Source organism: Tachypleus tridentatus, chromosome 5 (assembly GCF_004210375.1).
Source record: "Tachypleus tridentatus isolate NWPU-2018 chromosome 5, ASM421037v1, whole genome shotgun sequence".
Lineage (NCBI taxonomy): Eukaryota > Metazoa > Arthropoda > Merostomata > Xiphosura > Limulidae > Tachypleus > Tachypleus tridentatus.
Window position 1 is genome coordinate 43,400,469 of NC_134829.1, and position 18,250 is coordinate 43,418,718.

General features: G+C 31.7%; 1 protein-coding gene across 3 annotated transcripts; it reads right to left on the reverse strand.

Moving 5' to 3' along the window:
- Positions 1-1,555: 1,555 nt before the first annotated feature.
- LOC143251031 (protein LSM14 homolog B-like) lies at positions 1,556-17,477 on the reverse strand. 3 transcript variants are annotated; one of them, XM_076502315.1, is made up of 8 exons: positions 17,241-17,477; positions 14,382-14,557; positions 7,001-7,163; positions 4,988-5,254; positions 3,973-4,119; positions 3,535-3,667; positions 3,094-3,263; positions 1,556-2,923 (listed from the first exon to the last, which is right to left on the reverse strand). In XM_076502315.1, the coding sequence occupies exons 1-7, from the start codon at positions 17,359-17,361 to the stop codon at positions 3,095-3,097; spliced, it is 1,176 nt and encodes a 391-aa protein (XP_076358430.1). In that variant the 5' UTR covers positions 17,362-17,477; the 3' UTR covers positions 1,556-2,923; position 3,094. The 3 variants fall into 3 exon arrangements, with proteins under 3 accessions (XP_076358430.1, XP_076358429.1, XP_076358428.1); XM_076502314.1 differs by having other exon boundaries at positions 14,340-14,557; positions 17,241-17,475; XM_076502313.1 differs by having other exon boundaries at positions 14,331-14,557; positions 17,241-17,475.
- Between the last annotated feature and the right edge of the window lie 773 nt (positions 17,478-18,250).

Genomic DNA, 18,250 nt, shown 5'->3' on the forward strand with positions numbered 1-18,250 from the left:
TAGCCAATATGGTTATGTACACTGATTTCATACATCTTTGTGTCCTTGTTGAAATTTTTTTATTTTTTGTAATTCTATAAATCTCATGTAACAAACTTGTAATTCTCTTAAAATTACAACTTTTTTCTTGATATTTTAATTCACAGTTTTTTCACTGTCTCCAAATTCCTATTTTCCTTCACGCACGTGTCGTCACCTTGGACTCGGGCTTTTACCTTTCCCATTTCTTATATTAGTGTTGTAACTGTTTCTATTGTGAGGATTCTTTCAGATTATTTAGTAAAACTAAGAGTGTAAGGTCTAGCTCACTTAATGATAACAGAAAGCATTTTATTTCTTTGACTATAAGTTTTGCAATCTTATATCAGTAACCTCAAAGTGCAAATTAGGATTTTTGAAAAGTAGGATTCAAATAAATGGATACAAGATTCTGAAAACTTTGAAATCTCTCCAGCTCCAGTTCCTAATACATTACATGCTAACATTGGGCACTCACTTCTATTCACAAATTATCAATTACAAATACTAATGACCAACACTTTCTCCTAATATCGAAAACTTCTACATAGTCATCTGTTGAACTGCCAGAATTTTGATGTTGGACTTAAACAATTTCTGTAATTGAGTTATGTCAAGAATATGTAACAACGGACTCGAGATAGAGACAAACGTCTGATCAAAGCAATGAAAGAAGTTCCTTGAAAGGCATATTATTGGTTTTAAATCGATTGTAATGTTTAATGAAAATATCACTTAAGTCTACTTTAAGCATCTGGAACATTACCGAGGGTTCATGTCTCTCAACTTCCATACAAAAATATGAACACAACCTATCCCAGAAAAATGTTTCTACCACTTGTGTATCTATTTTACTCTTTATTTGTATTTAACATTTTAATATTACTCTCAAATTTCTTCTTTTTCTTCTAATAGGAGTCTGTGCATTTTCTTACAGCTAAGTCACATAGAGATATCTACTGTGTTCACCGACGGGAATCAAACCTCTGATTTTAGCATTGTAAATCCGTACACTTTCGGCTGTCCCAGCAGGTGATTAAATAGGAAAATGAGGAATCCGGCCCTCACCAGAGCCTACAGTTTCCCCAGGAATATGGCTTATTACTTTTATTCATATTCACTTATTTCTATTACTATGTTACAAGCATAAAGTTAAAAGTTATAAAACAAAACTAAATTATTTTAACTGGAACTTAAACTGGCTAATATGCTACTTAATAGTTCATCAATTTCATAACTAACTGCATAAACAGAAATACATCTACAACAGGAGCAATTCCAAAGTATTTAAACAAATAGAACACTTGAATCTCTTTTGAAACACTTTTGTATTTAATATGGAAAATGTGAACACTATGAAATTAGCCTAAACACTAGTTAGTCAATTTTTGAAATGCTTATTACATACCAAGAAGTGTTCGAAATTTTTTTCCTCAAAATAAGTATTTAAAACTAATGTACAAATAATAAAAAGTTAAAGAGTTTTGAATTCATGAAGAAGAAATGCAATGTTTATCTTGGTGATAAACGAGAAGAATTGCTTCCATTTCTTTTATTGTTTTCACGTGTACAAGAGTGGGTTATTTACAGAAAAGTCCTGGCAGTTAGGATATTGCTTGAACCTTTTATGTGAAAAGGTCTTACTGCATTACAGCCATAAATTTAACAAATTAAATAATAATAATATGTAGACATTTCATTCCTACTGCATTAACAATTACGATGTATGAATGAGAAAGTAAAACATTTCTCCATCCTGCCAGCACATTGCACATTAACATTCCAAATTCACAAGGTAACTCACTACATCACCCACCCCCTACCTGCATCAGAGTAAAATATAAAACTTCACAAGTTTGAGGGTATTCCCAGTAAATAATCAAGGAAATATGTACCTTAATACCATATCAATATAGGAAACAAAAAAAACAACAAAGGTTGCAGGCTAATCAGTAAGAAAAATATATTGGTATTACACTTAGAAAACATGTATACAAATTGGATAAGGTACATAATTATGGGGAAAACTCATTTCCTATTTATTAAATACAAACTAATTAAACTAGACTGCAGCATCAGCTAGAACAGCACTAGGAAACTTATACATCCAAACCTTTTTCCAATAAAATATATATCTTTAAATAATAATATTATTAATACACTGTATGAATATACAAAAAAAAAAAATTAAATCCACATGCAGATAAAGATCTTTCAAAAAACTTCCTGTACTTCTAGATAAAACTGTCAGTATTACCACTAAAAAAAAGGTTTGTATTAAAAAATTAATTCAAATTAATTGTGCAAACAATAATTTTTTTTTCTTTCAGAAAAACCAATTGTTAATATTTGAACTTGTGTGTAACAAAAACATTTTTTTTCATTCTTTATTCTAATAAAGAAGCAGCAGTTACTGGTTTCTCAGCTTCCAAAAATTCAGATTTGTTTACAAATTTTTAGTTTGATCAAAATAAACACACGTACTACAAAAACATCCGTTAAATCCCATCCCTCATATACATGATTAAAAACTTAAAACTAAAGTAACATTTCCTTTGGCTTCAAATGTTCTGTTGTCCAAGGTGCTAAGTAGATGATGAAGTAGGAAACAAACTTCGCATTTGAAAGACAACAGTGGGCACTCCTAATTGCTTATTCAGGCACCCTGCTCAGCAAAGAGTCAATGCAAGTACCTTTGCCAAAATAGAATAATTTCAAAAGGAAAAAAAACACAAAACATTATAATTTAAAACAGTGTCAGAGAAGAAATGATTTTGTGGCAGGCCAGTACTTCAAACTCCTTTGGATGACCTGGATCACAGAAGTTAACCAAGTGGCTTCAAGAGTTTAAACTGCATTCACAGCTTCTTAGTGGAAGTGTTGCTTAGTTGGGACCTGAAGCCAACTAGAAAAAAAAAAAATGTCTGCATTTATTCAAAATAACCCGTTTTCTAATTTCCATGCACACTGACAAAAACACAAATGAAATTAACCAGGTGTACACAACCACAAGAATTCTCTCATATTTGCAAGTTATTTTCAAAACAAAAACTTAGGAACATACAAAACACTTACATCATAACATGCCTCCTCCCCTACTACATCTCACGACACCCCTACCTCGATAACCTCTGAAAACACCACGACCACCTCGCCAGGGGTAACGACGAGATAAGTTTGCAGAATTTCCGAAAGTTTCCACATTTAGTTTTCTTTCACGTCGCCAATCCACACGTCTTAAGTTTCTACAAATAAACACTTGCTTGAGACAGATGCAAAAGGTGTTAGTTTAGTTAATAAAAAGTACTTTACAGAGAAAACCTTTGCTGTTTTATTATTCTAACATTTGTTTCAAAAAGCTGTTTCATTATCTGATAGTTAATCAAGTCTTAGAATTTTTTTATACCTAATTATGTTTGTATTTTTTGTCAATGAAAAACAAGTGATTGTTCTACCAACTTTAGACCATAAAATGGCAGAGTAATAGCATAAATATGAATGCAAAAGTTTTCTTACCCCTTACTTCTTTCCAAGGCTTCACAACTAATGCTATCAAAAAAAGATTTGGTTTTATCATAATAAACAACATCATCTTCGTCTTGTACATCACCAGCCTGAGTTTCGTTCCCGGAATCGTCTTTCTTGTCATCTGTTAAAGGTAATCAAAGCTAAGGTAACAGCTGAAAATCAATTCCATCAAAAGATGGTTGAATGATGCATTAAAATAAATTATATACTACAGTATTACAGTTATAGATGATTGAAAAGCAAATAAAAACAAAGTTTCCAAAATGACACTAATGGTAACTTTGAAGTGCTATATATTTTTTACATAACTAATACAAGATCTCCAACAGTGGTTTTACAATGTGACATAATATTCCCCATCCTATTTGTAGATGTGATGTTATTCTATCGGGGGACAATTGAAAAGGTTAAAGCCACATTGTTCACCTATCTTTGTTCTTGCCAATTTGTTCTCAAGCTCTTGAAACTCTGCATTTGCCTGTTCAAAGTCATATTCTCCTTCAAATTTTAGGACATCCATTCTATTAGCTGGATTTTGACGAATTCGAGGACCTCTGGGTCGACGTGGAAACCCTAAAATAGAAAAGTTTTGTTAGAGGTTTATTTCATCTTTATTTAGCATACAATACACATCATGTCATCAGTTTGATAGTTAAATTAAAAGAATTGTTAATAGAAATATTTAAACTAATATATATTTTCTAAATGTGTATTCCTCCACAGCTGTTTTAACAATATTATCTCCAAATGTTTATCATTGCATTTACAAAAGTGCTTAAAAATAAAAACTTAAAAATGTAATATTACATCAAGAAAGTGTAATACTAGGTTTTTATTTGTAAGCATTTACAGAAAGTAATTCCTAATAACAGAACCTAATATTATATCCTCTTGATAGCTAATTTTAATAATCTATTCAGAAAGTTTAAGGCAAGTTACATTTATGGTATAGTGGTTTATATTTTGTAGTTGAGAACAGTGTGCTAGCTAAACTGATAGTAAAATTTGAGCAATATGTAATTTTCATTTTGGAGGTGATGTCAATCTTTACACAGAGTGTATTAAAACACATGCACAAACTATACAGCTAAACTGAAAACAGTGGGTGCTTAGAAAGTTCAAACATTAAAAGGTGTTCTTTTTTCAGTTGTTACAGGGGCAACCACAGGATACACACACTACCTTCTGAGGTTGGCTATTCAGACAAGTCTTAGACATTACCTTCACACTTAATTTCTCAAAACTATATTATTAGCATGATTAAAAAACTATCTTGTTTCAACACTAGTGCTAACTCCCCCCCTCTGTTAACTGAAGTAATGGTTACTTGAAATCTTAAATGAAAAAAAGACAACTTATATCCACAGTGAATTTGTTTATATATTTTTGTACTCTTTCCCCCCCCCCACTTCCCATAAATACACAAAGATTTAGTTATTACATCCTCTTTGTTGACCACGATTACTTGTAGAAAACTGTCTCCGTTGCTGCTGCTGTTGTTGAGTAAACTGTGGTTGTTGATATACTTGAGTGTTTGCTGGTTTTGTTGCTTGACGACTGATATTAGTTGATCGTTGAGGTACACCCTGGCGTCGTTTCTTTAATTCTTCTTGAACTTGAACAGAGCCACCAGATGTCTGAACACCTGCATCCATGGTGGGACTTTTTCTCTGCTGTGGGGTGGATATGGGAGTTTCTGACCTTGATCCTATTATGAACAAAGTCAAATTCTTTCAAGCAACTTAATTAGATTTTAAAATGTTTTGTTTTTAAACAATTATTCCTATTTTAAAAGTACTGGACAATTTAAAATCACAAAGAAACCTATAATGACCAAGACTCATTTGTGTGAAAAATAATTTCAAATCTTTAAAAGTAGCTACAAGTACAATGAACATTCTCAATTAAAGACAGCACATGAACTACACATACCACACAGAAAGTTGAGTATGTTAAGATTATTAGGAGATCAACAACTCAATATAACCACAGTCTGTGTCAGTGGAATGGTATGCAACAGAACTAGATTTTTGACACCATTTGGGATTTTGCAGATATTGCAATATCACTGAAAACATTGTTTTTACAAAAGGATATGCAACAACCTTTTCCAATGAAAGTTATTCATATATGTAGATCAGGTTCTTAGAATATGACAAAGATATCACCTTTTACTTAATGGGATTGAAAAACAAACAAAGGGAATACAGCAACAGTACAGAACAAAAGCATTACGAATCTCCACCTAAATTATGTGTTTCAAACAACAAATTTCTGCAAAGGAAATCATGCTGCAAGATGAATGGTAAGACAGAGCATGACCAGACTTAGCAACACAAACCATATCAAAACAGTAATAATAATATGAAAACTTTAGTGGAAAGTTTTTTTTTTAAAAAACTGAGGATATGGGATCTGAGCACACATCTTTGTTGTACTACTGTAGCTCACAAGACTCTCCCTCATGGGAATGGACTGTCCCCAGTGTTCAAATTACAGCAGGAAATATACTCATATCTCAAAGAAGAACACAACTGTGCTAAAAAATGTCTTGAATACTGATATTTTGTCAAAATTAGCAAATCTGTGCAATCTCTTAAAAAAAACTGAATGTTTTGAATATCTCTGCAGAGAGGCAACATACACATTCTGAAAATCAGAGAAGGTTTCAGCCTTCAGAAAAAAGTTACTACTATGGAGAAGAGAAATGAATGAAGATGATGGCAAAGACTTTTCCCTGTTGCAGCAGTTTGTTACATCCAATAACATTGATTTGACCCATGAACTAAAATCCGTTTCTGAAAAGCACCTAACACAGCTCCACGAGTGGTTTGAAATTTCCTTTTCAGGAGACAGAGAAGTTGGAATAAATCCAAGACCCATTCAAAGGTAAGGCCCCATCTGAAGATACCTCTGCAGAAAAAAAAAAAAATCTTATTCAGCTGTCTTGTGACAAGACTTTAAAAACAAAATTTGGGAGCATGAAACTAAGAGTTTTGGATATCAATAAAAGATAAATATCCAATGCCAAGTGCTAAAGTTCAGCAAATCCTAATTCCATTTGCGACGTTGTATCGCACGAAATAACTTTTTAGTAAATATCACACAAATATCAGTGTAAAACTGAGGGTGGCAGTTCCAATCTGAATCCAAGCTTAGAGATGCTGTACAGTGCCTAACAGGTGCACGCATCCCATTAGTAATTGTGGTTATTTAAAAATGAAATAAAAATATTGTTTTTACTTTCAATTTATGTGTATTATTCTTTCAAACAGCTCCTAAGTTGTTAGAACATAAATATTTATTGAGTTGTTTGAACCTAACTACTTAATAAACAGAACTGTTAGGTTTTTCTTTTCACCTAGGGGCATTGTGAACTGAGAAAGTTTGGCATACGTTGACCTACACAATTACAACAAAGAAACCAGTTTAAATAAATAGCTTCATTTCATACCAGACTGTGAAGCAGACATCATAAATGGTTGTGGTAGATGTGAAGGCACTCCTGACTGTGCGTATGACTGATATGGTGGAATGGCTCCAACAGGTCCATAAGTTCCTGGCTGGCTAAAGGTAGAAGTAGGTGGAAAAGGCATACCAGACACTGGTGCAGAGTGCTATAAAATATGACATGAGATCTTTATAACACTTAAGTCACTTAACATCACTGACCTTTTGTACTTTATACTATATAGAGTAAATAGTTATTGACCATATAATTTAAAACAAACAAAAAAAACCACCTACTCTAGCAACACAATGACTGCATAATTAACTATTTATGTATGACTAGTTCCTTCCCTAGAATTTGTTTTAATATTTTATGGACACATTGCTAGTGGGCAGTAAAGACAATGGATAATCATACATTCCTAATTAAGGTTAAAATACAGATAACCTAAGTGACAAAATATCTTCTACCATGAAGTACAACTTTAAATGCAATGATAAAAAGGTACTGAAAATGTTGAAGTGGTTTCCCACATACTACTTAGAATAAAAAGTGATGCCTCACAAACCAAAGCAGCTATTTACAGGAAAAAAAAAAATCCATTATTTAATAAGTGGTTTCATAATAACAGTGCTATTATAAAAGTAACAGTTACAAATAAAGTTGACAAAGAAACAAAAAAAAAGATTCCTTGTGAAAAGTTAATTAATTAGAAACATAACCATGAGAGGTAGTATTGAAAGTTATTTACACAAGTAACTTTCAACATGAAACTTGTTTTAGTGCTTACTAATTCCAGTCGAGTACGCTAACAATTATTTTAATGGTGATAACAATGGAATATCACCATTTTCCCATTTTTATAGCATAGTCTTTAATATGTAGGCATGGAAACTTTCTGTGGGCATAAAAACCTATAATTAGAAAGGAAAAATAAAAAAGGGGGGGGTTATAAACAAGTATTGAGTGTAAACAGATGAAATCACATTTTATGGATAATTCTTGTTTAGAAGTTTATACCCACTGATTTTAGAAGTACTATAAACCCTAAATAATTGGCTAATTTGTTCAGTTTACTGTAGCCTTATCTATTCTATAGTATTCTTGCAGAATGTAAATGTCAGAATGAAACTTCTACGACACTTTGTTTTTAGTTCACACTTAATTGCTTGAATTCTTGCAAGATTTAGACTGATAAAAGTAATTTTGTAGTAAACATTATCAGACAATGTTCATCTGCATTAAACATCCTCCTTCAAATTGAAATATTAAAAACAGTTTTAGAGTAATTATTGAAAGTCATTTAAGTGGATACATTTCTTTTAAAATTAAGATACATTTTAAAATGAAAGTACTATTTAAGTACACCAAAATTATATTTAATTCCTAAAGATAATTGTGAGTAACTAGCAATGCATTCATAACGAGGAAAATGAAATCTCAGAAGGAAAAAGCAGACTGTTGATAAAACAAAAAACATTTTACTTTGAAGGTTCAAACATTTCGGAATATGATTCTTCCATCTACAGCTAAATTTGAAAATCATGTTACAGACATTATTATGAACTAAAACTAATAATCACAATCATAGGTGTGTATCTAGTTTTTAAGGAAAGTGGTGAATGGAAGGAAAAAAGGGGTATGGATGTATTACACAACAGTTCAGTTTAGGTGTAAAATTTTCAAACAATTAAATATAAAGAGCTTTACAAATCATTAAAAGTCAGGTAGTCTTAATCTGCAAGTAAAATTTTATTAGAGTTCAAGATGTAAAGACACTGTGGTAATGACAAGATGTTAAACAAAATATTGAAACAAGTTGTTTTGAAATGTAAACAAATGGATGAATGGTTGGGTTTAAGTAGTGGACAGTTAGTTCTGTTAGATAAAGGGCAGGTTTGAAATCACATGGGTAGTTTCCTAATCACTTGGATTCAGGATAGGAAACTATGGACTATCATTGAACCCAGCAGGAACAATACCATCTAGCAGGTATTGTTTACTGATAAAACTAAGATACTGTGCAGTGTTAGTAGGAAAACGAATGTCCATGATTAAAGTTAAGTTTCATGAAGAGGACACATTATTGTAGAGATTTAATATCAAAACTGGCCATAACATTGATCAGAAGAGGAAACTTTAAAGATTTCAGAAGCAAACCTACAAGAATCAGTAATAGTAAATTCATTCAAGGTGAGAGGTTTAAGGATAGGAACAACAAACTGCAAAATCCAAGATTAGATCAATATCTCTAATAGTTTCTGATTTACAGCCCTGTAAAATTTATTTTTTATTTTTGGCAAATTCATTGTCAGGCAACTTTGGCTGCTTAAAGCTGCAAGAGTAATGGTGGTAAAAGGCTGAAATTTGCTACACTGACTGAATTAATCTCACAGAATTCAAAAATGGTCTCAAACCAAGTTTGTCTCTCTTAAGATTTGCATAGTCAGGCTGTAAAATCACCTATATATATATATATGCAAAGATGGCTCGTTTGGGTTGAAAATGTTTGCTCTTCTAAGGTCGAAACGTTGTTTGCTCTTCTACGCAAGATATTTTCTCAAACCAAACGAGCCGTTTTTGCATATATATTTCTCTACAAGTGGGTTTTCTCAACATCACTAATTGTAAACTCACCTGAAAACCCAAAATTGTACAAAACAGTTTATTTAATAAGTCATAGCTCTAAGACTTAATGTGATACAAAGCTGAATTTTCTTTTCAAATTTCCTATAACATATCAGTTGATAAATCAGCAATTGTTGTAATTAAAAGTTTGTCAGATCTCCTGTAAAAAATGCCCCTGCATGCAACGTTTTATGATATAGCTAAAAATACTACCAACAGTTACACATCATCATCATCTGATAGCCTTCTCATATACAATTTGTTGGTAGAATAAAGCTATGATGTGACCTAATACCTGTCACAGTTTTGCACTTTTCAAAGCACTCAAGTAGACCAAACTTTACACAATTCTGCAGGACTGATTCCCGACTGACAAGAAAGAACCGAATGCCCTGAATGTTGTCCTTTGCCCAATAGTACATAGAGACACCTAAAATTTGATTATTTATAGGCAATTGAAGGCTTGCACGAGCCACCAGCCTCTTCACTGTACCCCCAACTCCATCTCATGGACTTTTCCCACGACTGGTGGCAAAAAAATGCCATTCAGACGACAACTGATAATCTTTAAAATGGTAGCATAGATTAACAAGATTTTTAAATTTATTGTATTGTAAAGCTGCACCATTGCTGAAATAAATTATCCTTTCTGTATTTGAATATTTCTGTTTAACATGGGTTAGTACTGTGGTAATGAAAGCATAAACAGCTACTGTATCATGTTTCAGACAATCTGACAGAACACACATGTTAACAACACTGATATCTTCTGAATTTGATTCTCTGAAGTACATTACAAAAGGGTGTAGTGTTGCCTGCACAGCATTCTGAACCATAAAGCTACAGTTTTCAGCATCGTCTAATAACATTATAGCTGTGAAGATCATGTTCAGAGATGTAAGAATATATAGTAAAGGCTGATTAGAATATTTCAATGGGATTCATAACTTTTTTTCAAAGTTGTATGGATATATTTGCACACAATAACACACCTGAATTGAAGGTTTTTGTTTCAAGTAAAAAAACGTTTGGTCAGAGGATATTTTAAACAATTATAACTCAAAAAGTAGGTTGAACACCATCCTGATTTTTTTTGTAGATCATATTCAGAGATAAGAATATATGGTGAAAATCTGAAAAGGCTGAATAACAGGTGGCATTGTCAAACTGTGGCCTGAAGTAGGGCTATTTTTAGCTATATCATAAAAAGATGCATGCAGGGACTTTTTTTTTTTAACAGGAGATCTAACATTTTTAATTACAACAATTGCTGATTTATAAACTGATATGTTATAGGAAATTTGACAACAAAATTCAGCTTTGTATCACATTAAGTCTTAGAGCTACGACTTATTAAATAAATCAATGTTTTTTTATGATTTTGGGTTTTCAGGTGATTTTACAGGATCACTATGAAAATCCTAAGAGAGATAAACTTGGTTTGAGACCATTTTTGAATTCTGTGAAATTAATTCAGTTGGTGTAGCAAATGTCAGCCTTCTACCACCATTACTCTTGCAGCTTTCAGCAGCTAAATTTGCCCAAAAATGTATTTGCCAAAAATATAAAAATATTAACTAAAATTTACAGGGCTGTAAATCAAAAACTATTAGAGATATTGATCTAATCTTTGGCAATGTAGGTAGTTTCAAGGCATTCTGAGAGGCTCACCTGGAAAATTTTCAAAAATCTGGATGATTTGACATGGAATGATCCAACAGTTACATTAGCTTATTAAGCCAAACAAGACAAGAAAGAAAAAAAATATAAAATAACAGTGAATCTAAAGATTTCCTTGCCTGGCACTTACATAAATAAAAGTAGAATATGCTTTCTATTAGTTATAAACAAAATTTCTTGCTTTAGTGGTACAAAAGGCAAACTTGCATGACATGCTTCTCCTGTTATATCCTACTTTTCACAAAATATCAATAATTCTCTCAGACATTTGCTAAGGAACAATTTATAACCAATTGAGGGAAGACAATGGTTTATTAAAAATTATTTATAAAGCTAGTTTCTCAAGGTGTCAGGTAATTACTTGTCTGTGATGTCAGCAAACAAATTTCCAGCTACATAACAGTGGCTCTGAGCTTGGTTGTTTTTTTCTTCATGTACCACCTTCAGCTCATACCTCCATCATTTCTTCACCAATATGAGATTTAATTACACTTAAGGTAATGCAGATGAATTTACTCTAATCCAACATAAAAGAATCAAGTACCATGGATTCCCTCTTATCTAAATTCGAAGTTTAGTTAGGAAGCAAATGAAGTTGCTGTTACTTAGAACATTTTTATATATTTTACAAACACACACACACACATTGTTCTAAAGTTAACCTTTCACATGTGTACCATTTTCAGTCATTATGCTCAAATTTATCATCAGGTAGCTGAAGTTCAGTTGTTTATTTAAGTGTAAAAAACAAACAAAACAGTAGTGTGAAGCCATTTCGAGTACATTTTCTCATAAAGATTACACAATTCTGTACAAAAAAATTACTCATGTTCTAAAGAGAAAGACTTTCAGACAAATTCAGAGCACCTTAAGTGGTCACCATACAGCAACAGGTGCACAAAGGGTTAAATAAAGAGAATTACTCATAATATGAATGTGCTATTGTGGAATTTAAATTGCAAATACTACCAAGTTTGATTGTTTAGAGAAAGCTATCTTACTGTGATAAATGCTTTTCATATTCTCAAGAGTGAGTAAATACACTCGTAAAGCAATGAAACTAAATGAACCTGTATTTGAAAAGTCTATTAGCTCTGACTGCAAGAAAAATATATTTAAGTTTATTTAAAGTTTCTCAACTTTTCACCTTACGTTGTCTATTTTGGTCCACTTACTTTTACTTATTTAAAATATTCCAGACGTTATAGAAATGAAGTGTGAAAACTGAGAAAAAACAGACCATATTTTTAATGTGAGAATCACCTTACATTTAGACTGATCAGCAACACCATAAGGTCACACAAATCTTTAGTAAATAAATATTTTTTATTAAATAATCCAATTTGTGTACAACAAAACTTATGTTTGCTGAAAGCTTCCCAAATTTCATGACAAAATACTTTGTAAATTCAATCACAGTATGTGTAGTTTGATAATTATTTGATGGTTAAAAGGGTGATGAAAATTACAAAGCCCAGGTTTCTACACAGGCTTCTGTGTAGGAACAGCAAACTAGAGAAATGATAATTCTTGAATGTGTCAGTTTCTTATTAATGCTCATTAGTAGGACATGAATTTTTTCCCCAGTGATAGAAAATTAATGATTTGGAGATATTATTCATGGTGAACGAATGAAGGTGTTTAGAATATATTTTTTTAAACTACCCTATGAAAATCAATAGTGCAATCATTACTATGGCTGTGAATATTTTACTGCAAAAGTTTCAGTAAAATATTCATATCCATTTTTTTTCCCCCCTGTAGCAACTTGTACAACTACAAAGGAATAATAAAGTTAGAGACAATGTTATAAATACACATTGTTCACTTTAATAAAACAAAACATTTTGGACTAGTATAACACTGCTTAAAATATCAGATATACATAAGGCCCTAGCCTTTTTTTCAGCAGGCTTTGAAAAGAAACTTACCCAATAGCAACCAAGAAAATGTGATAAAATCATCTCTTTCAACCATTTACATAAAAAAAAACAATTGGTCTTGTTTTAGCGAGTTGTAAAATATCCTTCTGCAAGATTTTGAAACAATGATATAAAGAGCAAGTGAATGAATTTTGTAGCTTTGTATGATAATTCAAAAAAGCTTTTTCATTATCAAGATTTTAGATTATTGAGAAAAGTTTTGAATGTTGTTCTACAAATAAGCCTGCTTTGTGAGGTGATTTTTGTCTACATATTCTCATTAGAAATTTTGCAAAAATTCCTTGGTGGACACTGTTATGAAGATATACTATGGATTTAGTAATAAAACAAGAATCATAATAACCTTCTACACTCAGAATTTTGCTAAGTAAATTACTGGAATGCATGTAATAGGTGTTATGAATTGTCAACAGTAAGAATGTGAAAAATATCCTTCCAGAATTTGTGTAGTTGTTGTTCTAGCACTTTAAGTTATAAGGACCAAAATGCAATACTAACTATTAATTTGCTGATTTGACAACATTAATTTTAAGCCTTATAATGTAAATCATTGTAAACCCAGCAATTACATTCTCAAACTCTCTAAAAACTTATTACCCTAATTTCATCTAGACCTTACCTCCAATTACTAATCCCTATAAGTATATCAAACATTTAAATATAAGAAATTCTCCAGTGTTCGCAAATACAAAATATTTTCACCAATAACTTAGTTATACTTTGTTGTTGTTTTTTATCTTCTCAACATCATTATTAAAAAATATTAATATGAAGTTATATTTTGCTAACATTTTAACACCTGTAGTGACTGGCTATTTGGAGATTTTTGTCTGTTAAAAGATCTCGCTGATTAAAAGCAAAGTTCAATCATAAAATTTCAGTAACTTTTCAGTCATCTTTCCATAAGATTTTCATGCATCTGTCTGTACAATTGTTATAATTAGTCTGTAATAACAACTACAAATTTGTTATTATATTTCTCCCAGATATAAAAGTGATAGATACTACAAGCTGTACAATAACCATCTACTGCACAATGTTTCAAAACTGTGAAACCTTTATAAAGGAAAAAGTAGCCTCACCATACATACTGACAGATTAGAAGTGCTGAGCCTGCCCCAGGAACTGGTTACCTGAACTATTGCAGGATCATTAGGCAAGCCTCCAGCAAGTGTAGGCTGGGGCTTAGGAGGCTCACACACATGTAAATCTTTTATGTCACTAGACCTGAATATGATGTATTCATACACTTCATCACGAGGAGCAACAGGACGGTCAGTTGGTCTGTCTTCAGTTCCAAAGGAACGAACTATAAGGAGATCAAATAAGTTATAGTTTGTAAAGCTGCAGTAATAGTAACAACCACAACAACAGCTGAATGCAGACAATGAGATACTTCCAAGTTTTTTTGTTTTATATTATTTGAAAATCACAATCTTACAAGTTATAGAACATTATATGTAGTTCAATGTTAATTTAAGTCACTCCACTGGATAAAGCAGCTTAGCATATAATTTATTCCATGCAAGTTATGGATTAAAACATTCCCCAACGTGGACAGCATGGAATATTTAATGGGGAGATGTTACAGTAGCTATTCTTGACATTTATGTAAAATGTCACAAGTTGAAAAAGATGTAAATGATAATAAATAAACGTTTTATTTCACTTTTTATATAAATACTCATAGTACGTAACAAGAAAACAACAAAATTATAAATGAAAACAAAACATTGACATTCACCACACATTTTTATATTCAGATGAAAACCTGTTTACCTTTAAAGTTGTTCAAAAAACAAAAACTAAATCACCTGTTTAAATTACCTTCACAATTGTATTTTAAAGCTGTTTCGTAATAAAAGATTCCAATTTAAAATATTCAGTATAGAAGAAAGACTTATTAAAAAAGTAGTAAATGTAGGGATGATTAAAATAAATCCTTCAAAACACAAGATGGTAAGGATGGCAATAACACAATAAACACAGACGTAGAGTAGCAGAATGTTAACAGACAAAAACAAGAAAATTAAATCCAACTGTGAATGATATACGTGACAAATGTCATCGTTACTATTTTGTATGGATTGTTTTATAAATACTTATATTAAGTATCCCTATATTTATTTCCTTTTTTAAAAGTTCTTTTCTAATGCAGTTTTTCAATAACCATAGGAAGGTTGCATCTATAAACAAGTTCTATATACAGTGAAGTTCCAACTACAATATTTATTGTTAATCTTGTTTCCTTGCAAGTTATGTTTCACCCAGCATGTAAAGTTTTCAAAGGAACACCAAATTTCCGTAAGAAAACCAACTTAAAGGATTAACATTGTTTATACTAGAATTATTTTTAATTACTAGTAGTTAACAATACTTAGAAAAAGTAAATTATCTACTTCAAAATATGTCACTTCAGTAACATTAGGGAACATCAATTTTGGTGTTTGAGTTCTAACAGAGAAACAAAAGAACAAAAAACTACAGACATTGAGAAATTATGGACTCGGTTATTACACAGATGATGTTATCAAAATGTATGGTATTGGAAAGTTCTGATGATTTATGGTGGAAATTTAAAATATTTCAATGAACAACACATGCCATACCTACATAGGAAGGGCTACTGCATAACTAAACTTATACTGCTAAGTCTTATAAAAGAATTTCATTTTTAAAAGGAAAGTATTCAGGTTTGATAGATTGGACAAATCAAACTAACCTATAAGTGTTCATCATTTCACTAGTGCCTCAAAACTGGTTCATTATGATTATCACTTCCACAAACTACAGTGTGTTGTTGCTTTTGAATTTCATGCAAAGATATATAATGGCTATCTGAGCTCTCCATCCTTAGCTTAGTAGTGCAAGGATAGAATAGAGGGAAGACAGCTAGTCATCATCATCCACCATCAACTCTGGGGCTACTCTTACCAACAAATAGTGGGGTTGACTAACATTATAAAACCCTCCATGGCTGATAGGGTGAGCACATTTAGTGTAATGTGGATTCAAACCTCCAAATCTGAGATTATGAGATAACCACCTAGTTATGCCAGACCTAAAGCTACAGAACAAATTGGGAACTGAAATCTTTGCCTCTATTTTACATGAATAATGCTTTGGTTTTGCCAACAAGATGTTGCCGAAATAATAAAAACAGCTTGAAATATTAAATATGATGCAATCAAATATAGTTTTAATTATGTGAAAACTACCAGTATATGTTCCAAAGTACCCAGATCAAGCATTTTATAAATAGTAATATGAAAGCTATAATTATGAAAGATACTGAATTTTTGCTAGTTTAATTTGAACACCCAAAACTTCAACAGCAATACTAATACATAATTTTACATACACTTGTACTACTGTTTTGAGACTGGAAATATATACATTTCTTAATGCAATAACTCGACAATGCACATAGCATACTAGACTGGAGCCTAAATTTACTTTTTAATCTACATTACTTTGAGAGTTGTACCTCAATATTTATTTTAATAATACACAAAGGTTTCTTGCAGTTGCACATAATATTGTGAAACACACCCAAGTAATTCAATATTATTTTAAAAAGATTAGAAACGGCATGTATAGTTTATGTATAAATAACAAAGAGATGCACTTTATTTGCCATATTCTATGTTTGTTTACAATAAATACATATTAATGTAATCTACGTTTAAAATTTACAAGACGTTTAAGGTTTTACTATACATTAATGTTACTTAACTTGCAAAATACAAATTTATGTTCTAAAAGCAGAGTTTATACACGTAGTTGTCGTTAATTTTAAAATATTGCTTTTTTTAAATATATTAAATCCCAAATTACGACACATTGTTTCAACTTCATTAGCTTATACACGAGTTCATTTGTTTATGTTTTATCTCGTATAAATGCTAAGGATGTAGTTAGGATGTAGCCATTATAAATACTGGTTTCATCATAACAACATTAATAAATCCTGAACAAAGAGAAAGACGAACCTTTTGCTAAAGCAACTGTAGATTCCTTGGTGTCAATTGTATACAATATTCCTTCATATCGAATTTCAGATTTAGATATCAAACTGATTTTACTTCCTAGGTAAGGTACTCCTCCACTCATGATGTTATTTCAACTGACAATCCAGAATATCTGAGATTCAGAATTGTTTACTTTATTCACTCCTCTTATTTGTTCCTCCTACTGAAATGGCGGAAGCATTTCTTCAGTTTTAACACTTATCGTTAGGGAGCGCTACAAACATATGATATTATGCAAAGTACATGCTCCATGAATCTATCTCGCTCACGTGATTACACATTAAAATTTCAAACCCAAAATGTTGTATTTCTGGGAAATATAATTTTTTAATTATTCCTGGGAAGTTTGGATGTCAATAGAATTGTCGAAGTTGTCTTCTTTCTGTTGGTTGTTTTCGGTTGTTTTTGTTTTCTGTGGAAAGTATCACAAGTCTCCTGGCTAGGTCTTCTAAACATGCTTTAATTTCTAAGGCATGGCCAGATGGTTAAGGCACTCGACTCGTAATCCGAGGGTCACGGGTTCGAATTCCCGTCATACCAAACATGCTCGCCCTTCAAGCCATGGGGGCGTTATAATGTTACGGTCAATCCCACTATTCGTTAATAAAAGAGTTGACCAAGAGTTGGAGGTGGGTGGTGATGACTAGCTGCCTTCTCTCTAGTCTTACATTGCTAAATTAGGAACGGCTAGCGCAGATAATCCTCATGTAGCTTTGCATAAAGTTCAAAAACCAAAAGAACAAACGAAGATTCGTCCAGAAAATAGTGCAGACGAGAGAATTTCTCAGGACCATCACATCGTCAGAAAGAGAAAGCTATGATATTTAAAGTATTGTCTTTACTGATGAAAAGGTTCTCACTTCTAATATTTACAATAAGCTTCATCAGTATTCTATTATCTGATATTTTAAGTTTTATATATCTTCCTATGAGACCAACTTTGTTAAAGCTGTTGTTCATACGAATTTTCA